The sequence below is a fragment of the Pygoscelis adeliae genome, unplaced genomic scaffold, assembly GCF_000699105.1.
Source record: "Pygoscelis adeliae isolate BGI_AS28 unplaced genomic scaffold, ASM69910v1 Scaffold87, whole genome shotgun sequence".
NCBI lineage: Eukaryota > Metazoa > Chordata > Aves > Sphenisciformes > Spheniscidae > Pygoscelis > Pygoscelis adeliae.
In genome coordinates, this window is record NW_008825098.1 from 2,965,171 (window position 1) to 2,988,600 (window position 23,430).

Consider the following 23,430-nt stretch of genomic DNA (forward strand, 5'->3'; position numbering starts at 1 on the left):
CTAGGCAACTCTAAGCATGTGAAGAGTGAGACTATAAAATGAAAATTATGATATACAACATTAAGAATTACTTTGCTCATTCCCTACATTTTCAGTAGGTATTCAGTCCATGTTCTCAGTAATGGAAAGGGTTTAACGGAACTTTTTAAAATTAAAAAAAAAAGTTTTCTCAGAGTCTTGGTTATGCTGCCTCACATTGCTGGAAAAATGCCTCTCTGTGTGTATGTGTTTAGGGAGGGGGTCATAATTGTCATTAATGTTTTGATTGTGCGAGAATTTAAGAATTTAATTAATGCTAAATAAAAATGCCCAAATCAAGTTTTCCTGTCAATACTCTGTTTGTATTCTTGCTGAGTTTTTTAATAGCTATGGGAATGTATTACTGATCAAAAGAGGAAAAGATATCTAGTATTTTCACCAGACAGATATTCACATGATATTCTGGCCCTTATTACCCTTTAGAAGCTTTTGTTAAGCTTATGAGAAAATAAGGTAAAAAAAATCCCTAGTCTGCAAGCTTTTAACTGTAATAGCAACTACTTGCAAGTAGTGACTTTTACTATTGTGTTAATAGCAATCCAGTGAGTCTGGCAGGGTATCTGTCTTTATGGGTATGGGACAACCGCTCAAAATGTTAGTGGAACACTGACATTTGCAGTCTGGTCCAATAATCTACTTCATGACCAGTGCTGACTCACCCATGCAGAGCCATAGAGAAGAACAGACAGAATTGCCATCAGTGCTTTGTAGGAAGCATGCTAAGAAGCGTGCTACATCCCCTTGTGTAACTTCGTCTGCAGTGTTACAAAACCAGTTTTAGGCCTGCGTAACAGTTTGTGAAGTCAGGCTCTGGCTTTATTAGGATTGGTTTGCATTTACTGTGTTAACAAGGATATTTCACACCTCCCATAAATTGTCAGAGTTAAGGATATCATAGTAAGAGGTGCCCTGAAGCAGAATCAGAGGAAACCTGTCGTTAGTTATTAATCTTTGCAAGTAACTTTTACCTGTTGCATTTCAGTACTGAGCATGATTTGGGAAACACTTTCCACTGGAAAGGTAGTGGAGAGAAACATTTTTTATTAGAAAGTATTTAATACTAACCTCCCTCCAAACCAGGATATATTCTGTAAGTGTCAATCTTTAGATCGGCCTCATTTAATATATTTACCAAGGAGTTTAGTACAGAAGAATAAAAGCATGCCAAATAGGTTTGGTGAAAATACACTTTTGTGCACCTTTGCTGCTACAGGGGCATAGCAGAGGAAGAACTTGGACGTTGAAGAACTGCAGGAGCAGAAATGCACCTTCAAAGTGCTAATCGTATACTTAGTGTGGTACCTGTAGCGATTTTGACTCTAAGTGGGGTCGTGGCAGTGACAGATATCACAGAGCAGATAGAAACTGATGGATTGGTACTGTGCTAGTTTTGGGGATTGTTTTACACTGTTCTTCCATAGGTGGGATCATACTTGGAAAAATTCTGGGATTTGCTGAATTAAGGACTAATAAAATTTTCTGCTGTGAGTTGTGGAATGAACTGTTGTGAGAAAATGAGGAGGGGACAGATGTATGCATTCATTACAGCATGACCAGGTCATCTGTTCAGTGAAAGGAATAAACGAGATATTAGGATGTTCCAGATGAGGCATTTTCAGTGGAGAGAGGAAGGTGTTATTACCACTGTGCAGGACCATGGTGAGACTTCATTGCTGGCATTCCTTGTCTGGTTTTGGTCACTTGTTGCATACAGATGTTGTTATGTAAAAGAAGACCAGAAGCACTTGTTTCATTTATGTAACGAATGTAAATAAAAGCTGAGAGAGGATACGGCTATAAAAATATCTGTAGAGGTGGCACCAGTGAGGGATAATAAGTAATTAATTAAGCTAACAGAAAATAATGGCATAAATAGAGCCATCCATAAATAAATTTAGCCTGGAAAATGGAACTCTAGGAGCGGTGAGATTTTTAGAACACTTCCCATGAAATGTAGCGATCCAGAAGGCAAAATGGTTTTAAGATGGAGATTTAAGATGATATCAGAGGAATTCTGTTAGGGTTGCCTCTGATGACAGGTCTTGGGCCCTGAGGCTGGTTCCTGTCCTGTTTTCCTTTAACATTTTAATATTGAAAGAGACAAACTGACACTCAAGGAATAAGTGGAGAAAGCTCTGGACGCAGTTCAACGTCTTCCAGTGCCTGGCAAACAAGGGACGAGTTTGCTTTTGGAGCAGCCTTTAAAAGCTCCTCAGAATTCCGTCTTCCTGGGTTGTTTTTTCTTTACTTTAAGCAAGAAATGTGACAATGTCAAACACAACCACAGATTAAACTGATGTTTAAAACTTGCTGTGTTGCATTGATATAAAAATCTTCAAATGGATTTAATTTCTAGAGTAGTTTCACAAAGTCTAAGATATATGACTAGGTGAGTCTAACCTCAGAGGAGACTGACTTAAAAGTATGAAATCATGAAGTTAGACCAGTTTTATGATAAAGGAAACAAAGAGAGATTCAGAGCTAATCACTTCAGAAACTTTTAGTTCAATTCTTTGTATTGCATGTAGAGGAAAGACATCGTATAAGCATAACAAGCTGCCACTTCGGGTGGTATTTTTGTCACAACTTCAGCTGCCTAAGGAATAAATCAGTGGACATTTCCAGGTAAGGACTGGAATCATTAAAAAGCATGTCTGGGGTTTTTTTTTGGCTGTTGTCTGACAACAAAGCAGTGGAATGTACAGAACTGGTGCTAGCTGGGGTAAATTGTCCTCCAACCTGATATTACTTAGTCTTTTTACTTTTTGAATGTGCTGAACAATGCTTGCTAAATTTATGAATGGCAGCATTGAAGTACAGCTGTGGTTTTCCACCACAATAAAGCTTTGGCCTACAAGGCACTTATAATGCATCAGCATTTTGGATAAATGATAATTTAGCTGTAGCTGTATGAAATTTCAGATAGTCAAGCAATACAGCCATCCACACAATATAAGCCATAGTGCTACGTCTTGTTAGATCAGTCAGACCACCTGTTCTTAAAATAGGGTTTAATTCTCCATCTTCCTCTTCTCTTGTTTCTGCTCTAGCGTACACCTATCTTTTTTCCTCCATTTTATTTTCATTGTCAATCTCTGCAAAGTCAAAGAGTAGACCCATTTACAGAAGAGGATTACTGATGGACCAAAAAATTACACAGGCACCTATTTTTGGCAGGAGATATATATTATTCATAACAAATTGAATTTCTACACCTCATTACCCCACGATAGAATGGGTTTCACTTATCATGCTCAGACATGTAAAATCAACCAAAGGGAAGGGGTAACCTCCCAGGGGGGAAGCGCACGTGCCCCTTTGTGTATGTTTGCACAGTTCTGGAGTGGGCACCTTGTCAGCATGTAAGCAAAGTGCTCCTACATGACCATGGCAGTCATTTCTGTCCATGAAGCACATGCACAAATGAATCTACAAGGTGGAAACATTCATGCCCCATGAATAAATAAGTGGCAGGAAAGGCAAGATGGCAATATAAGTGTCTTCCACAGTTTGCTGTTACATGGCCAGTTTGGATGAGCTGTAACCCAGATGTCTTCCCCCTGTATCTGTGTGCTCTAGGATTTGGTTCTCTTTGCATACATAACATGGAGAAGTGAATATTTAGACATATGTGCAGCCTTAGTAGACCATTACCTAAATAAAGGCCAAAAAATTCTGTGGTTGTTACTGTCTGACTTTTAAAAAACATTCATAGGTGATGATTCAGTATAGACAAGGGCATTAGCTGTGAAGAGTTGGCTGTCCCTTGAAGTCTGTACTACAAAGCTGTGTAGAGTAGTTGATTGCAGCTGGTGTTTTTAATGGAATTTAGGATAATCGAGTTATATTGACTTACTGTTATATTAAACTGTTTGACTCCCTTATGCCATTTTGAAAATGGAATATAACATATAAGTTATTGGAGATTGGAACGCTGGTCCTGGAGAAGACAGATTGCTTAAATAACCTGGAAGATATTAAACTTACCATGTCTTTGTGCAGTCCCCTGGGGTACCAATTATTTTCCCACCTTGAAGAAGCCTGAACAAATGTCTAGGATAAAAGTGGAGTTTCAAGATGGTGTTGGCAGGAAATAGGAAGTCACATGCAAGACAAATCCTTGGACCCAGACTGTCAAAACATTTTGTTTCTTATGGCTGGATGCAAACTTTCACATGAGGTTCTATGAATGGGGCAGTATCTAACTAGTCTGTCTGTCTAGACTTAGTGGTTGCTTGTTAACAATAAGGATCTTTGATTTCAGAATTACTTACCATGTGACATGTCAGTTCATAGTGTAATATTCTCATCACCTATTTTTGATGAATAAGCTTTATATTATGAGTATGGTCTTGTTTTTCCAAATCTGTGTCAGCCTTTGTGGGTTCTCATAATTAATTCAGTGTTCCATGAGTTTTGATACTACACTCATGGACTGACTTGCCTTGACTGTCTTGCCTTTTTTTTTTTTAATTTAACAAAATCTGCCCCTTAATAAACTACTCCATAGTGAAACAATTCAGCTTCTTTCTTTCATCCTGACCTGGTCAGCTACCATTTAATGCCAGCAAAAGTACCATTATTTCTAACTAGTGCTTTTCTTATTTTGTGCAATGTAGTATAAAATGTATATTAACATGATTTCATGTCATGTATTCATATGTGGTTAAAAAAAAAAAAGGAAAATCTGCCTTTTAAGTTGCACTGAAAGTCTGTGAGAAGTCAGGAATAATATGCTGAACTATATTTTTATAGCTGTACTGCTATGTAAAAAAGGAACATAAGGACATAGGACAATTCCTCCTGGATCAGACAGTTGTCCATCTATCCTACCCTTCTGTCTCTGACAGTGGCAGTAGGAGGTGCTGTTTAGGGAGATCCCATGGACCTGGCCATTTTCCATCTTCTATTTTCCTAATACTACCCCAGCATCCAAAATTGTATTAGAGAGAGGTACATCCCTGCTTCATCCTTTCAGTATCTATTTATGAATTTATTGCCTGTTAATTTGCCTAATCCCTTTCTGAACCTCCTGAGATCATAGCATCTGGCAGGAGAGAGTCTCAGAAGCTCTTTACCAACTCTTAAATTACCGTCTCTTAAAGTACTCTCTCTTCTACCAGCTTTAAACTGCTCTCCTATTAGTTCTTGTATTTCAGGATTTGGTGACCAATAGTTCTTCAGTCACTTTATCTACCACCTTCGTGATTCTGTAAACCTTGGTCATCTCATCCCTTGGCCTCCTTCTCTCCAAACTGAGAAGTCCAGGCCATTTTAATCTCTTCATAACCGTTGATCATTTTAGTTGCCCTTCTTTGGACTTTCTCTAAATCCATGAAAGGAAAAAAAACCCCATCAAAAAAGATAGAACAAAACAGAGAAATACGTGTGAGTGGCTACATGTGAAGTGTTTATGCAGTAGTACTCACAGAGACCATTTGTTCAGATCCTGTCTTGTTGCTTACTTCTGTAGTCTATGAAAGTGGGGAAATAATTCATGTAAGTATTTCAGAAAATTATTTAAAATTGTTGGGATGCCTTTTTGTAATATTTACTTGTAGTCCTTTAAGACTTCACCTGGATATTTCTGTTTATCTAGTAAAAGCTTTTCACACAGTAATTTTGAGTGATTTTTGAATTTACATGTAACCGTTCTGACCCTGACTTGGAAAAGTGCGTCCTGCCGTCTTACTTGATTTGGCTTCTCACACTATGTGATATTTCAAATTCATATTCAAAAGTGGTTCTCGTGACATCATTATTCCTACAGTCCCACATTGTTTTGAATAGTATTTTCTTTTCAGATGGAAGTCTTAAGTTTTCTACTTTTTCATTTTCTCCTCCTACATATGTTGCATATACTGTATTAACTAATTAAATAGATGCATTTGACTGTAAATGGATATGGGATGTCTACTTTTGCTGTCAAAGTACATATGTAAAACTTTGAAAATTTCCTTATGTAGTTAGGTTGGTAAACCTGACCATCTCTTTAGTGATTCCTGTAATACTGTGAGTCACTAGCAAATGTACGGGATTTTTTTTCTGTTTTTACATGCAAATTTGCAAAACAGTTTTCATATTGGAAAAATGTGGCTTTTAATCAGTCTTCATTGCAGTAAGAAGTTGAGATGGCACCTCAAGCTGTTAGGAGAAGCAAAAAGTACAGGCAGAGGCATAAGTATGGAGGAATGGAAATTGCTGAAAAAGATGCACAGTGACATATTATGATAAAGTTAATAGTTAGAGGTAAGGTGAACTGTAAAGAAAAGATATTAAAGTTAAGGAGAGGATTTTCTATTCTTCTGTATTATTCCTATTGGGACAAGGCAATGGCATCTTCTGTTGAGAGAAACACTATTTTTTCAGAAGACAGTTGTATCAGAACTCCATCTCTTGACAAAGACAACAGTAACTGATTGATTTTATTTACAGTACATGATTATCCCCTCTTACAGGTTAAGTAAGGTTGGAAGAAGGATTGGAAAAGAAGGTTAGATAGAAAAAACAGAGTGTGGAGACAACATCTGAGAGCAAGTCTCTAAGTACTTGCATTGAATATAAAGAATACCTTGGCCTGGTAAAACTGACAGTAACATTACGAGCCACCTATATAAACTTCAGTTATGTATGACAGTATTGAAAATGTAATTCCATCTTGTGAAAATAGGGATTGCAGGAGAATAAATGATGTTCAGCTGAACATCAGTCAGTCTCATGCCAGGAGCTTCAAGAAGAAGGGGTAATGGCTGCAAAGTCCCCACATGTAGTGAATGTTCAGAAGTTCGTAAGACTGATGTCAGGCAAATTTAAATGGATCAGTCCTTGAGACATTTGAGCTCTCTCAAAAAAAAAAAAAAAAAAAAAAAGTAGTGGCAGTAGTCTCATGCAGTCCTGAATTTCTAAAAATTTCAAGTCTTTGACCCTTAAAGATACTAAGTATGACTTTGTGTTGCCCAACCTGTAGTGCATGCTGTGAAATTCTTTGAATCCTTTGTTCTTTGATACTGCTTTCAGAAGGATTCAGGGTGCATTGCACGGTCACACATATGAAGTGATGAGACTATCTATTGAACTACTAACAACTTTCTCAAGCTTCAAACCTTTTCTTGGCAAACATCATTTCTTTTAAAGGTCTTACATGAACCGTTCACTACCTTCTTAACATTAAATACCTTTTCAAACAATCCTAATCAAACATCCTTTGCACTGTATCATTGCATAATATGAAACATGAAGTCAGCTATTTCATATTTCTCCTTCATTATAAGTGCAGTCAGTACAGACTTTCCATATGTCTAGATATCTGCATGCTAAATTGCAAGAAAAACAAATGATTTCTTTGCTTGAATAAAAGAAAAGCAATAGCTCTATTATCAGAGGCAGGCTGAGTGATAGCTTTATTTGGATTCCAGTCTATTAGTTCATCTCCATGAATGACCAATTATGATTCATCTTTCCAAATAGCAGTTATTTAATAAATCCTGCCAGAGAGCATAGCAGTGGAACTGAAAAGCTGTCATGGAGCCCTGCCAGTAAAGGCACTGATGCAGTTTCAATATATCTGTGCATAATTTAACCCCCTTGTTGCATGTATTGAAGGCATGCATTCCAGTACTCTCACATTTAAAATCCTTTAATTAAGGATGCTACTCCTTGTCTCTTGCATATATTTAGAGTTCTAAAGAGGTGCTGTTTTTAAAGTATTCAAGGGATTTAATTGGACCCTTCATAGCATATAGTAAAAGTTAGCTTTTCTCTTCAGAGACCTTTAGTTTTTGCGACATAAGATGTTTATTTTACTTAGTCATTATGATAACAGGTGCTGAAGTTCTGGGATCTCCTTGTTCTCCAAGTTAGCATTTAATAATTTTCTTTCCACACTTGCTTTTGCAAACTGTGTCTGTTACAGAAAGCGATTCCTTGGTTTGTCTTTACAATCAGACCCCGGGCACCCTCCACTGAGTATTTGCTTCCTTTTTTTTCGCTGGCTGAAAGGGCAGTATTTTTCTTTTTCTGCTTATGCCCTGTAGGAAAGGTAATTTCATAACTTTGAAAATACACTTTTGGGTAAGTGACAACATGCATGGCAAAGACTGTAATGGTAAAGTTGGACTTTTAAGGATAATGTTAGAGAGTGAAATGCCGATCTTTTAAAATGCTTTCAGCATTTCTGGAAATTAGTCCAATAATTTCAATTTGCGGCAAATATGCAACGCATACTCGTTAGTTTTCCATGATGATTTTTCATCATTTTCTTTCCGTTCACATTCCAAATAATCTTTGAACTGTTACAAGGCAATAGTAGTGATAATACTAGTCAAACTGCATTTTGCTTCCTTAAGAGAGGCTAGCATTTTGCCCTCTTAAAAAAGCTATGTAAAAGTGAAAATAAATAACACCTTTGGTTTCACAGGAGGCATTGCACATCATACCGTAAAGCTGTCTAGGCATGTCTACCATTCTGACAACTGAAACTTGCCATAGAAAGTTTTGCACTTGTCTCTTATGAGTCTGAAGATGCATGAATGAGAAAATGATCCTAATCCTTCCTTTCATATATCCTCTGCCATAACAATTTTTTTTGTGTAGTATGTGGGGAAAAAACACTTTCATATTCCTGGCAGTGTCCTGAAAGAAATGGAAACATCAGTGTTCTCCAGCATTTGCAGAAGATCCCCTATTGTCTCAGGACCCAATATGCTGCAGTCTGCTATTGCTACAGCGTGGTAGCATATACCACTGCTCAAACATATTCACAGTATCAGGAAACAAACTGAGCAATTGAAAATGCGCTCATCATTGTGAGTTAGAAGTCGATGTTTGCATACCATTTTTTCAAATCTGAAAGGTTAAATGCATTTGAGCATGAAAAAAATGTCAGAAATAAAAAGCAGAAGGGCTGCCTTATTAAAGAAGAAAAGCTAGGTTAAGAAAAAGAATGTTATAAGAAAGAAACCTTCATGACACTGCAACAGCATGAAAACTGAACTGGAAATAGTCAAATAATCAGTTCATAAGTAATCCACAGTCTTGTTAGATTACACAATACTTATAGTGAAAAGGATTGAGAGAAAATAACTGGGAAAAAATAGTTTGTATTTCTCACCAAAAGTTATTGATTTAAAACCTGAATTATTCAATATGAATAGGCCGATCAGCACTCATCTCAAAGATGCATGGACCTTAATCTACTGTAAATTACAGCAAGATTCACTTTTCTTTCAGTAGGATGAGAATCTGGCCTAAGAGAATCTAATGGTTTGCTAGCCCATTGTTCAAAACTCAATATTTTAGCTCTGTGAAGGCTAAATATTTGGGCTTAGTTTCCACATATCAGACACAGTATATGCCGCTACATGTGGAGTAAGAAGTTAAAATCCAAATGTTACCTTTATTTAATGGCGAACAATAAAGTTACAAAAAGAACAGCTAGTGAACATAGAAGACAACTTGTCAAACCTCATCAAATTTTTTATTGAAGTAGATCTCTCATTACTGTTATTTCAAGTGACTTGGTGTTTCTGAAGGAATATACTGCGATACTTTGCAACACAATTGCAGATGATGTTATCAGCATTTACTTAGGGAGATTTAATGGAACAGTACCTTTCTCTTAGCTTTGAGCTGCTCGTGATATTTGTCGGATGTGTCGCCTGGTATTTCTCCTCCCCAGAGGGTAATTCCCACTATGGAATAAGTGATGCCCATGACAAGCAGTGGAAAGCAGTAGACCAGCACAATCACAATGACATGATACCTGCAATGAAAAAGCATTAAGCTGATAAGTGCTTTCAGAGGAGCTATACCAATGGAATGGACTGCTAGAAGTCAAGAGTGCTGCTGTAGCACAAAGCATGTTTTATATTGACTGGCTAGTCCTCGGTGTTTTCACTGTCTTTTTGAAAGTCTTGAATCGCACTGCAAATTTATTTACATTTTAATGCCAGTGCTTTATGGGGTTTCTAGTTCTGGTTCTGAACTTGCACTAGCATAAATTAAGAATGACTCTATAGTTTTCATGATTAGTGACTGCAGAGTAAGGTATGTTTCTCCATAGCTAGCTGAACTGATTTAATTATTGCACAGCCAAGTATCCTAAGGGCAAGCTAGGCATTTTGAGCTCTAGTCTGGATCATAAATGAAAGAGGAGAATAAGTATTTAAATGGTATATTTATACAAAAGCCTTGATAAGTGTCCTGTGTTACCCAACGTACTTCATATGGCAGATCTGTCGCACATAGGCAACACAGATCTGTTGCCTATGTGCAACATAGTCATCAATGCTGATGTAAGCACTGGGAAAAAAACCCCAAAACTTCTTTTGCCTCCCGTTAGTTCCTGGTTAAATGCCATCTTTGGATAAAATCCCAGTGAATGATCAGTGAAGAATCCCCAGCCATCACTGAGAGTGCTGGGGATTCTTTCTCTGCCCTAAAGAGAAATATCCGTGCATGGCTCCTAAGGTGATAAAAATTATGTATGACCAGGGCCTCTTTCACCTGCCTGAAAGACAGCAAAAGGTCACATTTGATGCTGGATGGTTACACAGGCTTTCAGCCTTGAAAACAGAGTTCACCTTAAATGCCAATGAAGATATGAAAGGGCAGATAATATTTCTATGGCTAGGCAACCACTTATTCCTAATTCTGCCAAAGGGACAAATAGGATATATTCAATTTAATTGACTGTTATTCTACACTTTCAGAAACTGGAACCAGTTATAGGTTTTACGGTTTTCTTATTTGGACTGATATGTGAGATAAGTAATTGTAATAGTGTAACAGAATGAAGTGGGAAAATCCAACCCTCTCATTAAGAGATCCAGAGAAAAAAATCTGATTAGGACAAGGAGAGGCTGCAAATACTCGTTTTTCTGGTTAGCATGAAAAGGAAGCTTGCTTTGAATTGCATGTTCTGTCCCCATTTCTGATCATCTCTGTCTGTATGGAAGAAGCCATCTTAAGTGAAGCAATGATGGTAAACGTGCAGCATGAGATGGAGATCACTCATAGAAGTGGAAGAGAATAAATGTGTTCCACTTATCATTTAAAATGCTCTATTTTCCTAGCTTAGAAAACTTGCTTTACATTTCTCAGTGATCAATGCTGTTAGTTATTCTGCATGCAGAGTACCTGCGCGATACTCTACAGCTTTTGCGAAGTCCATTGCAAGTGTAGACACCACCATGCACAAGTTTAAAAGAACAAAAGCTTACGTAAAATGCTGTTTTGGACCACCTGGCCATGCTACATAGCAAAGAGTTCTCCCAGGCATCACCTTGGTTATGGAGTATAGGCACTGGGGAAAGGCCAACAGGAAAGCCAAAATCCATATGCTCCCAATGACCACCTTGGTAGCAGCTGCAGAGAGCCTAGGTTTCAAAGGATCAATAATGGCCATGTATCTGTAAAAGAAAGCAAAAACCTGTGCATAAGAAACCTTCAGAGATTAGGACGTATCTAGAATCAACCAAAACTTAGGGTTGGGAGAAGGATAAAAGAGATATTTGTCTTCCTGGAGTTCTGATGGCATTGTGCTCTTTGGGTGGTTCAGCCCCCATGAAGGCAGTGCTGGAAGAAAAAGAAGGTTCATTGAATATTATTTTAAAGCTGTGGGACACCCGGTTAACCATATGTATACCAGTAGAGCAACTATTCGTCAAAGAGTTAGTTAGTCTTGTTACTGCACAACCTGATTAAAAAGCAACAATACAGCCGGATCCTCTGTTACTCTGCTACATAATACAGGGTTTACCTCTAATTAAAAAATTAACAGTGAAGCTGTCAGGATTATTAGTCATCTGTCCAAAAGCTACAGCAACCTGATAAGTCCGCATGCCTTTATTTCAGTAGACATAGACTGACTTCGGACTATCTGCCAAAGAGCCCCAGACTGCAACTGGTTCATACAGAGACTGAGAGAGGAACCATATGAGTGTTTCCTCGGGCAATGTAGAAGTGATAAAAGCACCAAGAGAAATAGATGCATAAAGCATGAAAACATCTCATTTGCTTTCTCAGTTCCTGTGTTCTCGGGTGGGTCTTCTTGCTGCCCTATAATTGCATTGGCAATCCATGTATGCTGATACTTAAGAATAACATGCAAAAAATCATTAAAAAGTTTACTGTAAGTAACTACAATTTAAAAGCTTAGGAAAAAAGCGCAACAGGAAGGCATCAAGACAGACAGTAAAAGAAAAACAAGTCTTGTTTTCTGTCTTTTGATTTCTGTTATAGATGCAAGGAACAAGGGAGACAGAGATTTTGTATTTTATATACTCCATATCACATACTTCATGTGTTTTTCACATTTTTCTTAGCGTGACTGCTGCTTTGATTTCTGGGCTAACCCCTGAATTAACATATTTTCCACCAACTTCCCCGATCACACTAATTTGTTTCATTTAACAATGACCAAATAATGACTTGCAAAATCATTAATCATATTAATTAAATAGGAACACTATTCAAAATTTCTTCCACTATTAGGGAGAACACTGATAAGTATCAGCCAGAATCACATTTAAAGAAATTTTTGTATTTCCGTAAAACCGGGGAGATACTGGCTATATGTATATCCATATTGTGTTACTGATATAGCATACTGAATAACTAATTCCATGTTGTTTAATCGGACATCCTAATGTTTTCCAAAACAACACAAGGAAATGGTTTTTACCCTAATATTTCGGTTCAGATCCAGAGGGTTCCCAAAGTACATTAAAACCCCCTTTTATTCATGACTGAAACACAATGCTGTTTGTGAGTTAATGTAGGAGTTAACAGATCAGCAATTTAAATCAAGAAATTTCCATGGAGGTATTCAGTGTATCTGTGCTTATTCAGGAAACCAAAGATCTGCCCTTCTGCAGTCATTGGTAGCATTGACATTCTACACTGTGTTTCCCAAACCATTGCTTTTCTGAAATCAGAATTAGAATAGCAATGATTTAGAAGCTCCTCAGGAATAACCAGGGCAAGTCAAAAGGAAACTAACAAAATTAAATATTCTTTTCTGTGTTTCCTTGTGTTTTTTTGTTTTCATATTCTATGAAAACACCAGAAGCAGATAGAAAACTGGGATGAATATGAGAACCAGCTTGAATGTTTTACTAATGAAAGTTTTCCAGATTTCTAGGAGAATGTCTGGATCAGTTTCAACAGTGTCATCAGTCACAGGGATTAGTACTAATTCTGGAAGAAGCAAACTCATTGCCAAAGAATAATTATGGCCCATATACTTTCACTCTCTTTCACAGTACACATGTCCAGTTATCCGATCAACTTTGACGAGATTATTGGAGTGTATCAGTAATTTCCTAAAGGTCCTCTTTGTTTCCATTGTAGGTCACCAGCCTTCATGCCCAGTAACTGCCCTTGTCCCTCTCTGTTCCAGGTTTTAAATACAGTTAGAAAGTCACACCACGCCTATTCCAGCCTACATGTGTAGAGAAAATATTTTCAGAACTTTCCAGTATTGCTTCCCTCCTTGTGTCATTTGTACCTTCGGAAGGAATTGCAATAAGTAAAATATGTACTATGGCTCTTCACCTACTCTTCCTCTACATTTCTACCTCATATAAAGATGGATTGGGATAGATTCAGAGACTAATTTTGTGTGGAAAATTACATAGGCAGTAATAGGCACTGTATGGCAGGACTGTGGAAAAAAAATCACTTTGTCTCATCAGCATTTGTAGATTTTGTGCTATTGTTGAGACTTTAGGTGTTGCTGTGGGGCTTAGAAGTTATAAGATCAGTTTGGTTTACACTCACAGAGAATGAATTATTTTGTAGGTAAGCAAGCATAAATTAGTAGATCCTATTCCAAAGTGACACTAATATGTGATTATTATTTTTCTTGTCTATGTTTGTCCTTTCGACATTCATAGATAAAAAAATTTCAAAGCCATTCATGATGTTTACTTTTTGTGTTCTCATCTTCTGCCTTGGCTTTAGATCATGAGAACCGTTAGGTGACTGCTTGGGTATGTGCTTCCAAATCCAGGCAGGATTTGAATTGAAATCCATTGAAATCAATGGATAAGCTGTCACTGATTTGAATCAATCCTTTTTTTGATGAATAATTTCTGTTCTGCTGCAATTAGAAGAGTGGTACTCATTTAAAATGAAGGAAGGTACGACATGTCCTAATTGTTACAGTACACACCTAGGTTCTAGGCAGACGTGCCTAAGATTTTTAGGTACAGACATTGTCTACAAGACAATTAGAAAAATATTAATAAGATAATGTTTCTGATAAGAATTTGTGCAAGTAATCTTCTGCATCATATTTATCTGCTATGGCAAACAAATTTCATCCAAGATATTCCTACTTTTTGGAAATGTCATTCTTGAGAGATGAGTAATTATAGAATAGATATTTGTTTTAGCAAAAATAACTCAATTTATAGATAACCACCAAATATGTGATAAATCCAACATCTGCCATCATAATGGTACTCAGCCTCTAGTAGACATGATAACTGTGCTAATATCTTAAAACATCTAAATGCTGTCAGAAACAGAGTGATCTAAAACAACTTCAGTTCTGAACCATCAATTTCCATATCTAGAATATCAAGCCTATTAATTTTGCATTGTTTTTACTGCACTTACATATTTTTTCCCACAGGGTAATTAGTTCCTCTCTCCTTTACCTGCTTTTTGGGTTTTTTTCAGCTAAACTGGTGCTTTTGGTATTACATACTAACTATAAAATGGCTTTATTCGAGTGCTGGGTATCTTGTCCTGAGAAAGCAGCAGATCTCATGAAAATGAACATCGGTTGGATTGTTGCACTCTACCTCCTAGTTCCCTTCTCCTCCAAAGAGTAAGTACAATTTGGTAATGAAGATAAGTTTGGAGTCCTGTCTTTCAAATTGAGCTAGCTTGAGCATGGGCTGCCAGACACTGTCCAAAATGCTTGATGATCTTTACCTGTAGTAGGTGATAACCCATAAACAAGTCATCATTTTCACATGCATCTCCTCCTAGCCTGGAATCATTCCTTTCAATTGCTAGTTTTCTTCAGATTGCACATTGACATTATTTTGTGTGCTATTGTCAGATTTCTGTTACATTCACATTATTCTTATTCCCAATAGGTACCAGCAGTAATTCCCTTTGGCTAAGGTAAGATTCTGTTGTTTTATTGCACTGTCTGGTGACTGCCCTTTAAAGATGTGGGTTGTTTGTGTGAAAAGACTCATACAGCTGTACCGATGGAAATTTTAACTATTGGCTGTTTGAGTGAGGTAAGTCAAAGGACAAGGATCAGATGAAAAGCAGGCTACTTGTCTTTCTGGTTGAAATTTGAGTGATAAGCCAACAGCCTAGCTTTTGCACAAAACAGATTACAAAAATGTAGCAGGCAGCCATTCTAACAATCAAGATGGGGAGGAGCTGGAGGAGCCTTGACCATTCCCTCAATAATGCCTTTGTGCAGGAAGGACTTAGCTGACCAGAGAGTATTGATTGACAGCTCTTTACTACTGAGCCTTTGATAACAAATCTAATTTATTCTAATTTGCCAGTATGCTAACAATTACAATGAAGTATCTAACTTGTTCCTTAAGTGGCTTTTCTTAGAAACAAAATTGCTTAATTAACATAGTGAGATATTACTTTATAGCTGCAATTGTTACACTCACTCAAATTTGTCATATAAGTTTGGTAGTGTTTTCCTAGAGAAGCCATCATTGCCATAATTAAGGATAGTGGAAAATGTGGAATGACTCTCAGTTGCAGGTTAAAAACCACCTCTGTAGTTGAGCTGTTTCTGGATGTTAATCTCTGTAGCCAAAAGAAGCCCAGAAGAGAATTGAGTCCTTCCCACACTGTTAGCGGTCATTTGCAAAGGAGGCTTAGCCACTCCTGCCTATAATATTGTTTGCTGGAAATGTTATCCTGCCATTACTGGTACCTAAGGGTGGTGAGTTGTTTGTCTATCTCTTTAGCCTCAACCTGAAGGAGCAGTAGCTAATTTTTCAGTTGGCCCTTGTCTTTGATCTCTGTCCATTTTGACCAGGGTGTTTCCATCGGGAAGGAAAGCTCCTGCTAGCACAGGCTAGCGGTTCCATGCTTAGTTGTTGCTCAGAAAATTAGTGAGGTGAGGAGGCTAAGTATGGGATAATGTGTATGTATGATGCAGGATATTGTCCCTATATGTTCCAGTTACCCACGGCTGACAACTGTTTGTCATCTTTCATGGTGTAGCTCTGTCATTAGGTGTCATTTCCTTACTCTGTTTGATATCCTTACATATATTTTGTGTGGCAAAAAGGCAGTTACAAGGGGGACCAGCAGACATGTTGTTGAAGAATATCTTAAGTTTTACTGAATCTTTAGGTTGCGAAATAATCAACTATAAGAACATTTTGATTCCAATAAGTTAGCCTCTATGGTAATGTTATGTATAGGCTGCTGTGTTACTTACTATTTGAGGCTGTATTGCTTGAAGTCCCTATTCCCTATCCTCTGGACTCTCTAGACCATAACCAGAGCCCCTAGGTTCTATTGTATATGGGATGAGTTATTTGACAGCCCGGCAAGGTAGATATCTAGCTGGCCAACTTGGCAACAAAACCTACTTTTAAGGTGTCCTGAAGTGAACTGCCTTCATTATAATACTAAAAAACACACCCACAGGTCAAGAAGACCCTTGCCCAGGTGAAGACCCTTCCTCCACGCAAGCGTAGTAACAGAAGGGAATGACATAACCGATATTATAATTATATGTAAATCACTAACCAATCATTGTAACTGGGAGTGTACTACCGTATAATTCTTGTGTATAAATGTAACGGTGATCTAGCCATAGGTGTGCTTGATTTGTGGAAATTCCACCTTGCACCCGGCGCCGCAATAAAGAATGCCTGCTTTCTAAAACTCCAAATTGAGTCTTAGAGAGTTCATCATCTGCCCACTTACAGTAACAATGCTGTCTGAATTGTGCGCTGAATGGTGCTGAACATGGTGTAGAAAAAAGAGGATTGTGTGAGTAGGCCAGGAATGAAAGGGAGAATGATGAGATACAGGATCTGGAACAAAAGCAAAAGAACTGAGACTGGAGAACAGTTTGCTGAATGCAAAAATAGGAATAGAAGTGAAACAAGAATAATGAGAAACTAATAGGAGGAGAAGCAAAGAAAGGAGAACTGTAGAATAATAGCAGATAGAAATTGGGTTGAGAGAGGAGAGAATAAGAAAGGAAACTGGGGTGATGCAAAGGCAAAAGACACATGAGGAAAATCAGCTCTAGTGGACCAGAGGTTCCAAGGTAAGTAGAACTGGTAGAAAAGCACAATGTTTTGACAGTAAGGCTCTGTGGTGGCAAGCCCTTTTCCCTCCGCAGGTGTATGGGAGAGAACTCCCAAAGAGTTGTTCTCTCTGTGGTCAGCCAGCCTGCGTGCAAAGGGAACAGATGGACTTCTCTGATGCTCCCATGTCATCTGTCTTAGTGACTGTTCTGCTTCTCCACTGTTCTTTCAAGTGGCCTGAACTTATGCAGTCCTTCTGAAGTCAGCAAAAGTGGCGAGTGCTGAGGCCCTCATAGGTCCACCGTATTCTGTGGTCTTTATACACAGACCGTGGACCTCCCCACACCTCTGTCAAGGCATTTGAGCTGAAGGAGGATTTACAATGACTACAAGCAACTGAAGACTTGTTACACCGCTGAAAAGCGCTCTGTAGCCACACAAACACTATTCAGCAGGGTACTGTGCCAATTTGCTTTGCAGTCTTTGAACATTTACTGTTCAGTCAGTCACCAGGCTGGAGCAGTGGGACCCCCTGCCAAACAAAGGGCTCTGAACCCTCACTGAGGTCGTTTGATTTCAGGATTGGACTTCTAATGCTTTCTCACTCCAGTGGGAGCTGCTGATAATGCCACAGATAGCTTGTTCCACACAATAAAGCAGGGATGCTGAATCTAAAGTACATATCAACTGAAAAGAATTAACTCATTATGCTCATTTATCACAACAAGCAGAAACCATTATTACCCCATCCAACATAAACACTAACACTTGGAAGATAATTATAAAATGGAATATTCACATTTAGAAATTTAGGGATGTAAAGATGTGCAGGTAGAGACTCAAGCCAACACTTGCAAGAATGTAGATTATTCAACCTCTGCACCATGTTCTATGTATTACTCTAAAGCATTTTTAGGTAGCACTTTAGTTTCATTACCAGAATCATTAGCACATGATTTTGTTTGCTGTGATCATGTTATTAACCCACTGTCATCACTTTTCTTCCAGCTTTGGCTTGTGTTCGTCTTTGTCCCTAGCTAATTACTACTGAAGTCAGCAAGAGTCTTTCCATTGAAGTTAATGAGAAATCAGTCAGGCTGCAACATATAATGGCTGCTGCATCATGGTGTGCTTGCTGCAGCGCTCTTTTCCTTCAAGACTGTTTTCTTATCTGCTGGGGCCAGAATAGATCTAGTTTCCTTCAGAACTGCTCAGTTTGGCTGGAATCTACAATTTACTGTTTGGTACTTGTTTCTGGAGTTCATCAAATCAAGAAAATCTGTTTTCTCTGAAACGATAATAGAGACAGTCCTAATTTGAATAACATTGATAAACTCTTTAAGCCAATGATTATAATGACAACATAATCACGTAGCTCTGTTACAGTTTGCAAATAGCATAAGAGGCAAATAGCTGGTAAGTACTATAAAAGCTTCTGAAGTTTGTGTATTATGGTCCTGACAGTAGAAATGATAAAAAAAAAATAATCTTAATTTGTCTTTTTGTAAAACAGCATACACTGACTAATAGAGGCAGGAAAATCTTCCCTCTTTAACACATTATTTAGAAAATTGTAGCAAAAATACATAAGTTTTTTTAAAAACAAAACGATGTTCAAAATTGGATCCTACAAATGCGCATCTGGAGACACAGTTGGAACCCTTTAATCATCCTAAGTGATTAGTTTCACCTGTTTACAGTGTGTTTATAAACTTAAACGGGGAAAAAAGTAATCAATTCAGCCCCAGATTGTAACAGGAAATTGGGACTTGACAAAGGAAGAGACTGAGAGAAAATCAGAATGCTTGCGTGTAAGTGGCTTGTCGACAGCAGAGTGCACTTCCTTCAGGAATGCACAGATGCTGTTATTCCCTCAAAACAGAAGCTGGTTTTGAAACTTTGTATTTGGAATCAAGTGGTAATTAAGAAACTTAGGTAGGGAAATTGCTATGATTCCCTGTCCTTATTTAAAACATTGTTGTGGAAAATCCTACAAAAGGTCTCTGTAAGGTAGATACAGTAAACTAAAGAGGATGGAATGAACTGTGAGATTTTAGAGGCATTTTTTGTATGATGAAAACCAAATCTTTAACTTTTGCATTCTTTAATCTTTATCTTCTACCTACTAGTGCAACGCTCCATTTTTTCCTGTGGGAGTGGTCTGTATTCATTCATTTAGACTGACTTTCTCTGCAGGAAGAATGGCTATGGGCATTTTTGTAGGTCTGTCTCTGACTTGAATAAGACTGGTTTTGGTGGCCAGAAGGATCTACAGTGAACAATGTTACTGTTACGCAGTGATCACCTTAAAGCTAACAGCATAAAGAGTGTATGACAGCATGATAGATAAACAAACACGTTGTACATTTGAGAGATCAGTGGGCAATATCCCAGAGGGATAACGTGGCCTTGATGTTTACCCAGAGGCAGATGTGCTGCTCGTGCTGAATGGCTGTCGTGCTTTCAGCAGGGGGTAACACTGCAGTTTTTCCGAAATCAGGACTAGCGTCCAATGCCTTGCTTTTGGGTACCTCTTAACAGAAACCTTAAAACAGGAATATTGAAATTCTTCAGTATAGCTGAGTTCTCATAAACAGTGCAATGCTCTCTACTTGAGGAACATTTTGGTAACTGGCAATGGGCTAGATTTTTATAAGTATGTAATTGATTTTACACAATGTATTCTGTACCTATGCATACTGATAGAAAAGGGATAATACTTTTCTTTGGTCTGTCTCATAAAATGATGGACTAACTGACTTCCCCTGACAGAAGGGCTTCTGTTTCTCCTGTTCTTTGAATACGATCTACCTGGGCTATCAAGGACCAATATCAATGCAAATTCTGCAAAAACAGCTCCATTGGCACAGACTACACCCCACTCTGTTATTGCCTACATTTCTGACACTGTCATCTGAATGGCTTCCTTCTTGGTTCTGCAGTTATTTTGAAATAATTTTAAGTAAACACAAATATGTGAATGATATAAATTTCTCTCCTGGTTGGTAAATCAGTCAGAAATACATACATATAGGCAATAATATTAAAGAAAAAAAAAAGAAAACAAAAAACCCCAATCCTTGGCTATCTTTGAAAAGTACTCAGGCTACATTACATAGTAAACCACAGATGCATCTTTTAATAGTTTTCATTAAGCTATAAATAAGGGCACTGAGAAAATGTATTTAAGGCTAAGACTCTGTCTAAAATGAACTTCTTATTTGAACCTATGGTTCAAACTTGTCAGATCTTGTTTCCTGCCTGGAACAAGAAGACTTGGGGCTAGTCACTGTTGTAAATGTTGCTTATATTCCTCAAGGTATTGGCATATCAACCTCATTGTTTAGACTGCACCTTTTGAAAGCAGTTTGTTAAATAGAATATTTACTCAATGCAAAACAAAGAGGAAAAAAATCGCTGTTATGCCTATATTTGTTCCCAAACTGTCTCAGTAGGTTATCAATAACGTAACTCTGACATGAATTTTGACCAAAACCCAAAAATATTCTGTCTTTTTGCCTGATCATTATGAGTTTGTACCACAGCAAGAAATGAATTATTTTTCCTATGTTTCTGACAGACTGAATCTTGTAGCCATTGCATCAGGATGTTCTGCAGAAACTATTTCACCTGTTTTCTCAGAAAGAGAATTGTCAAACCCAGAAAATCGTTTTAGGCCCCCAAGTCATAAAGAGTCCTTTATGTTTCACCTCTTGATTTTTGAACACTTAATGCTCTTCTGTTCAACTTTTTCTCTCCGGTTCTGAGGACTATTATTTTTCAGAGGGCAGCCTAGATAGTGGAATCCAGAAATATGATGTGCTTCATCTTAAAATACAAATTGGGAAACACAGAGAAACAGGCATTTCCTGTTTGAATTCTATAGTTTGACTGGCAAAGTAATAATAGTAATAATAGTGATAATTTTAAGAGAGATCTTGCATTTTTCCCTTCATGACCAAGGCTGATTCATGAACTCATGATTATGAAGTCATCCATTAGTTTGGAAAAAAAGCTGTATTGAACTTTAGTTTGGGGATAGGGCTGTTTTGTGTAGTTATGTGACACCAGAGGCATCTTCATCCATTAAGGTTGGGCAGAATCTGATCTTTAGAAAGGATTAGGTCAAACCCATTGTTTTTCTCTTTCCTAATAATTTGTTAAAAAAAAGGTATGTATTTCTTTTTAATGCTATTATGTTGACCCATGTTGAGCAGCAGTAAGCCTTGTAGGCTGTTTTGTAGTAATGCAGAACATTAGTGTATCATAAATGTAATTTTATTTACATTTGTATAAAATACTGGCATATATATGTCATTCTTTGCAATTACTTTTGCATATAAAGAAATCTAACACATATATATTTTTATATATATATAATCTAATAATATAGGTCTTCAAAGACCAAAAGTTTGCTGGCATACTAGGAATAAAAGAAATGGTAAGATGTGAATAGGATCGGCAACTACTCACCGTCACTCTTAGAATACCTTGTTTAATTCCAGAGCAGTTGCTTTCACAAAGAGTTAAACTTGTTGAAATGCAAAAATCATTATGGAATTGCTGAGAGAAAAATAACTGAGAAAGTCGTACTGTAGATGTGCTAGTACCAGGAAAAAATGCATACAAATATACGAAGTGCTCTACTGAAGGCATGTTATTTTATGCTACATTGCTACATCTCCAAACTTCCACTTTAACCATGAGATATCTGCAGAGAATTTCTAGGCCTGCACACAGAACTGGTTGTATAATGAGGCAATCTTGGGACTGGAAATTAATTGCCAGCGTACATGAACCACCTCTTTTGCACGCTAAGAACTGGTAGGAAGGAACAGCAGGTCTTCAATGGCCAGGGCCAGATGGCTTAAATTCTGCCTAAGTTACTGTCTTTAATATGTCCAAGAACTGTACCACAGCCAGTAGTCACAGATTAAGACACATGACCCTTTAGGATCATGCACTGGCCAGTGGCAAGGGTGTATCGGCTCCAGAACTATCCCCTATTCAGTTTATCTTAGGCTATTTTAAAAGTTCATGCCCATAAGGTAGCTAAAGAAACTATTGCACTGGAAGCAATGTAACTGTGGTACTGTGCAGCATGAACTACAGAAGAACGAATGAATGAATGCCTGTGAAGCAGTACAGTGTAAAATCTGTGCTGCTTCTGATACTTGAGCTGGCTTGGTTAAAGCCACCTGTGGCATCTCTGCAGTAGACTGCAAACAGCCTGTTGGAAAAGAAGCAGAAGGCAGGGGAAAAAGACCACTGGGAAGGGGCAGTCAGAAGCGTGAATAAACCCGCATAAATTTGAGTCTATGTTCAATGACCAGGTGGTCGTACAGCAGTCTTGGACACTTTCATCCTCAGCTCCAGAGGCAGCAGTTCTGTGGAACTGCCTGCTCCACAGAAGCCTATGTCTGTCCAGTAATTTCACAGTGCACACAACTTAGACAACACGGCCTACAGAATCAGATGTGAAAGGAAACATATACTGCCCCTGACCGCTGCTCAGTGATGTCTAGAATCACAGTGACTCGTTCATACTCTGTGAACATTTGGATGTTCTAAAACAATCAGCGGAGCATATCACGACATACTTTTTAGTGAGTTGCAACCCATGACCTTTCAGTATTTTGGGATGTTAGCAATTTCTACTGGAAAATCATCTGATATGATCCCATCATTTCAGTTCCCTCAGTAGTTTTATCCTAATTTGTAGCTTTTTTTTTTTTTAATTTTTAAATAAACATGAATGTGTAAGGATGAGTTTACTGGGTCAAAACTAAAGCAGAGTGTCCTGTCTGAAGCACTGGCTGAACTTTCGTAGAAGGCAAATGGGAACCAAAGTTTTAAAAAATGTCCACGCAGCAGATATATGCCCTGGAACGGGGAAGTCTGTACATCCAAGGACATTCCTTGGGATTCACTTTGACCCTCAGTTTTCCTCTTGACTCTGCAGAAGTGTTCTGCAGAGGTAGTGAGGAAATGGTTAAAGGTACTGAACGCATCAGGTGTGATGTTATAAAAGGGAAAGGAATAGCAGTGTGAATAAGGAAGGAGGGATAGACTACTCTTCTGTTTGTTTTACACGACCCTCCTTGATACTGCAGAGAGCTCACCTAAA

The 23,430-nt window shown here is 37.9% G+C and overlaps 1 protein-coding gene across 1 annotated transcript in view; it reads right to left on the bottom strand.

Annotated features, from left to right (window-relative positions):
- TACR3 (tachykinin receptor 3) overlaps positions 1-23,430 on the bottom strand; it is a 38,672-nt gene that overhangs the window by 12,743 nt on the left and 2,499 nt on the right. Inside the window, exons 2-3 of the mRNA XM_009327047.1 lie at positions 11,259-11,447; positions 9,649-9,799 (exon numbers count right to left, since the gene is read on the bottom strand). Of these exons, the coding sequence (XP_009325322.1) occupies positions 9,649-9,799; positions 11,259-11,447 (340 nt within the window). The remainder of the gene's footprint in view (positions 1-9,648; positions 9,800-11,258; positions 11,448-23,430) is intronic.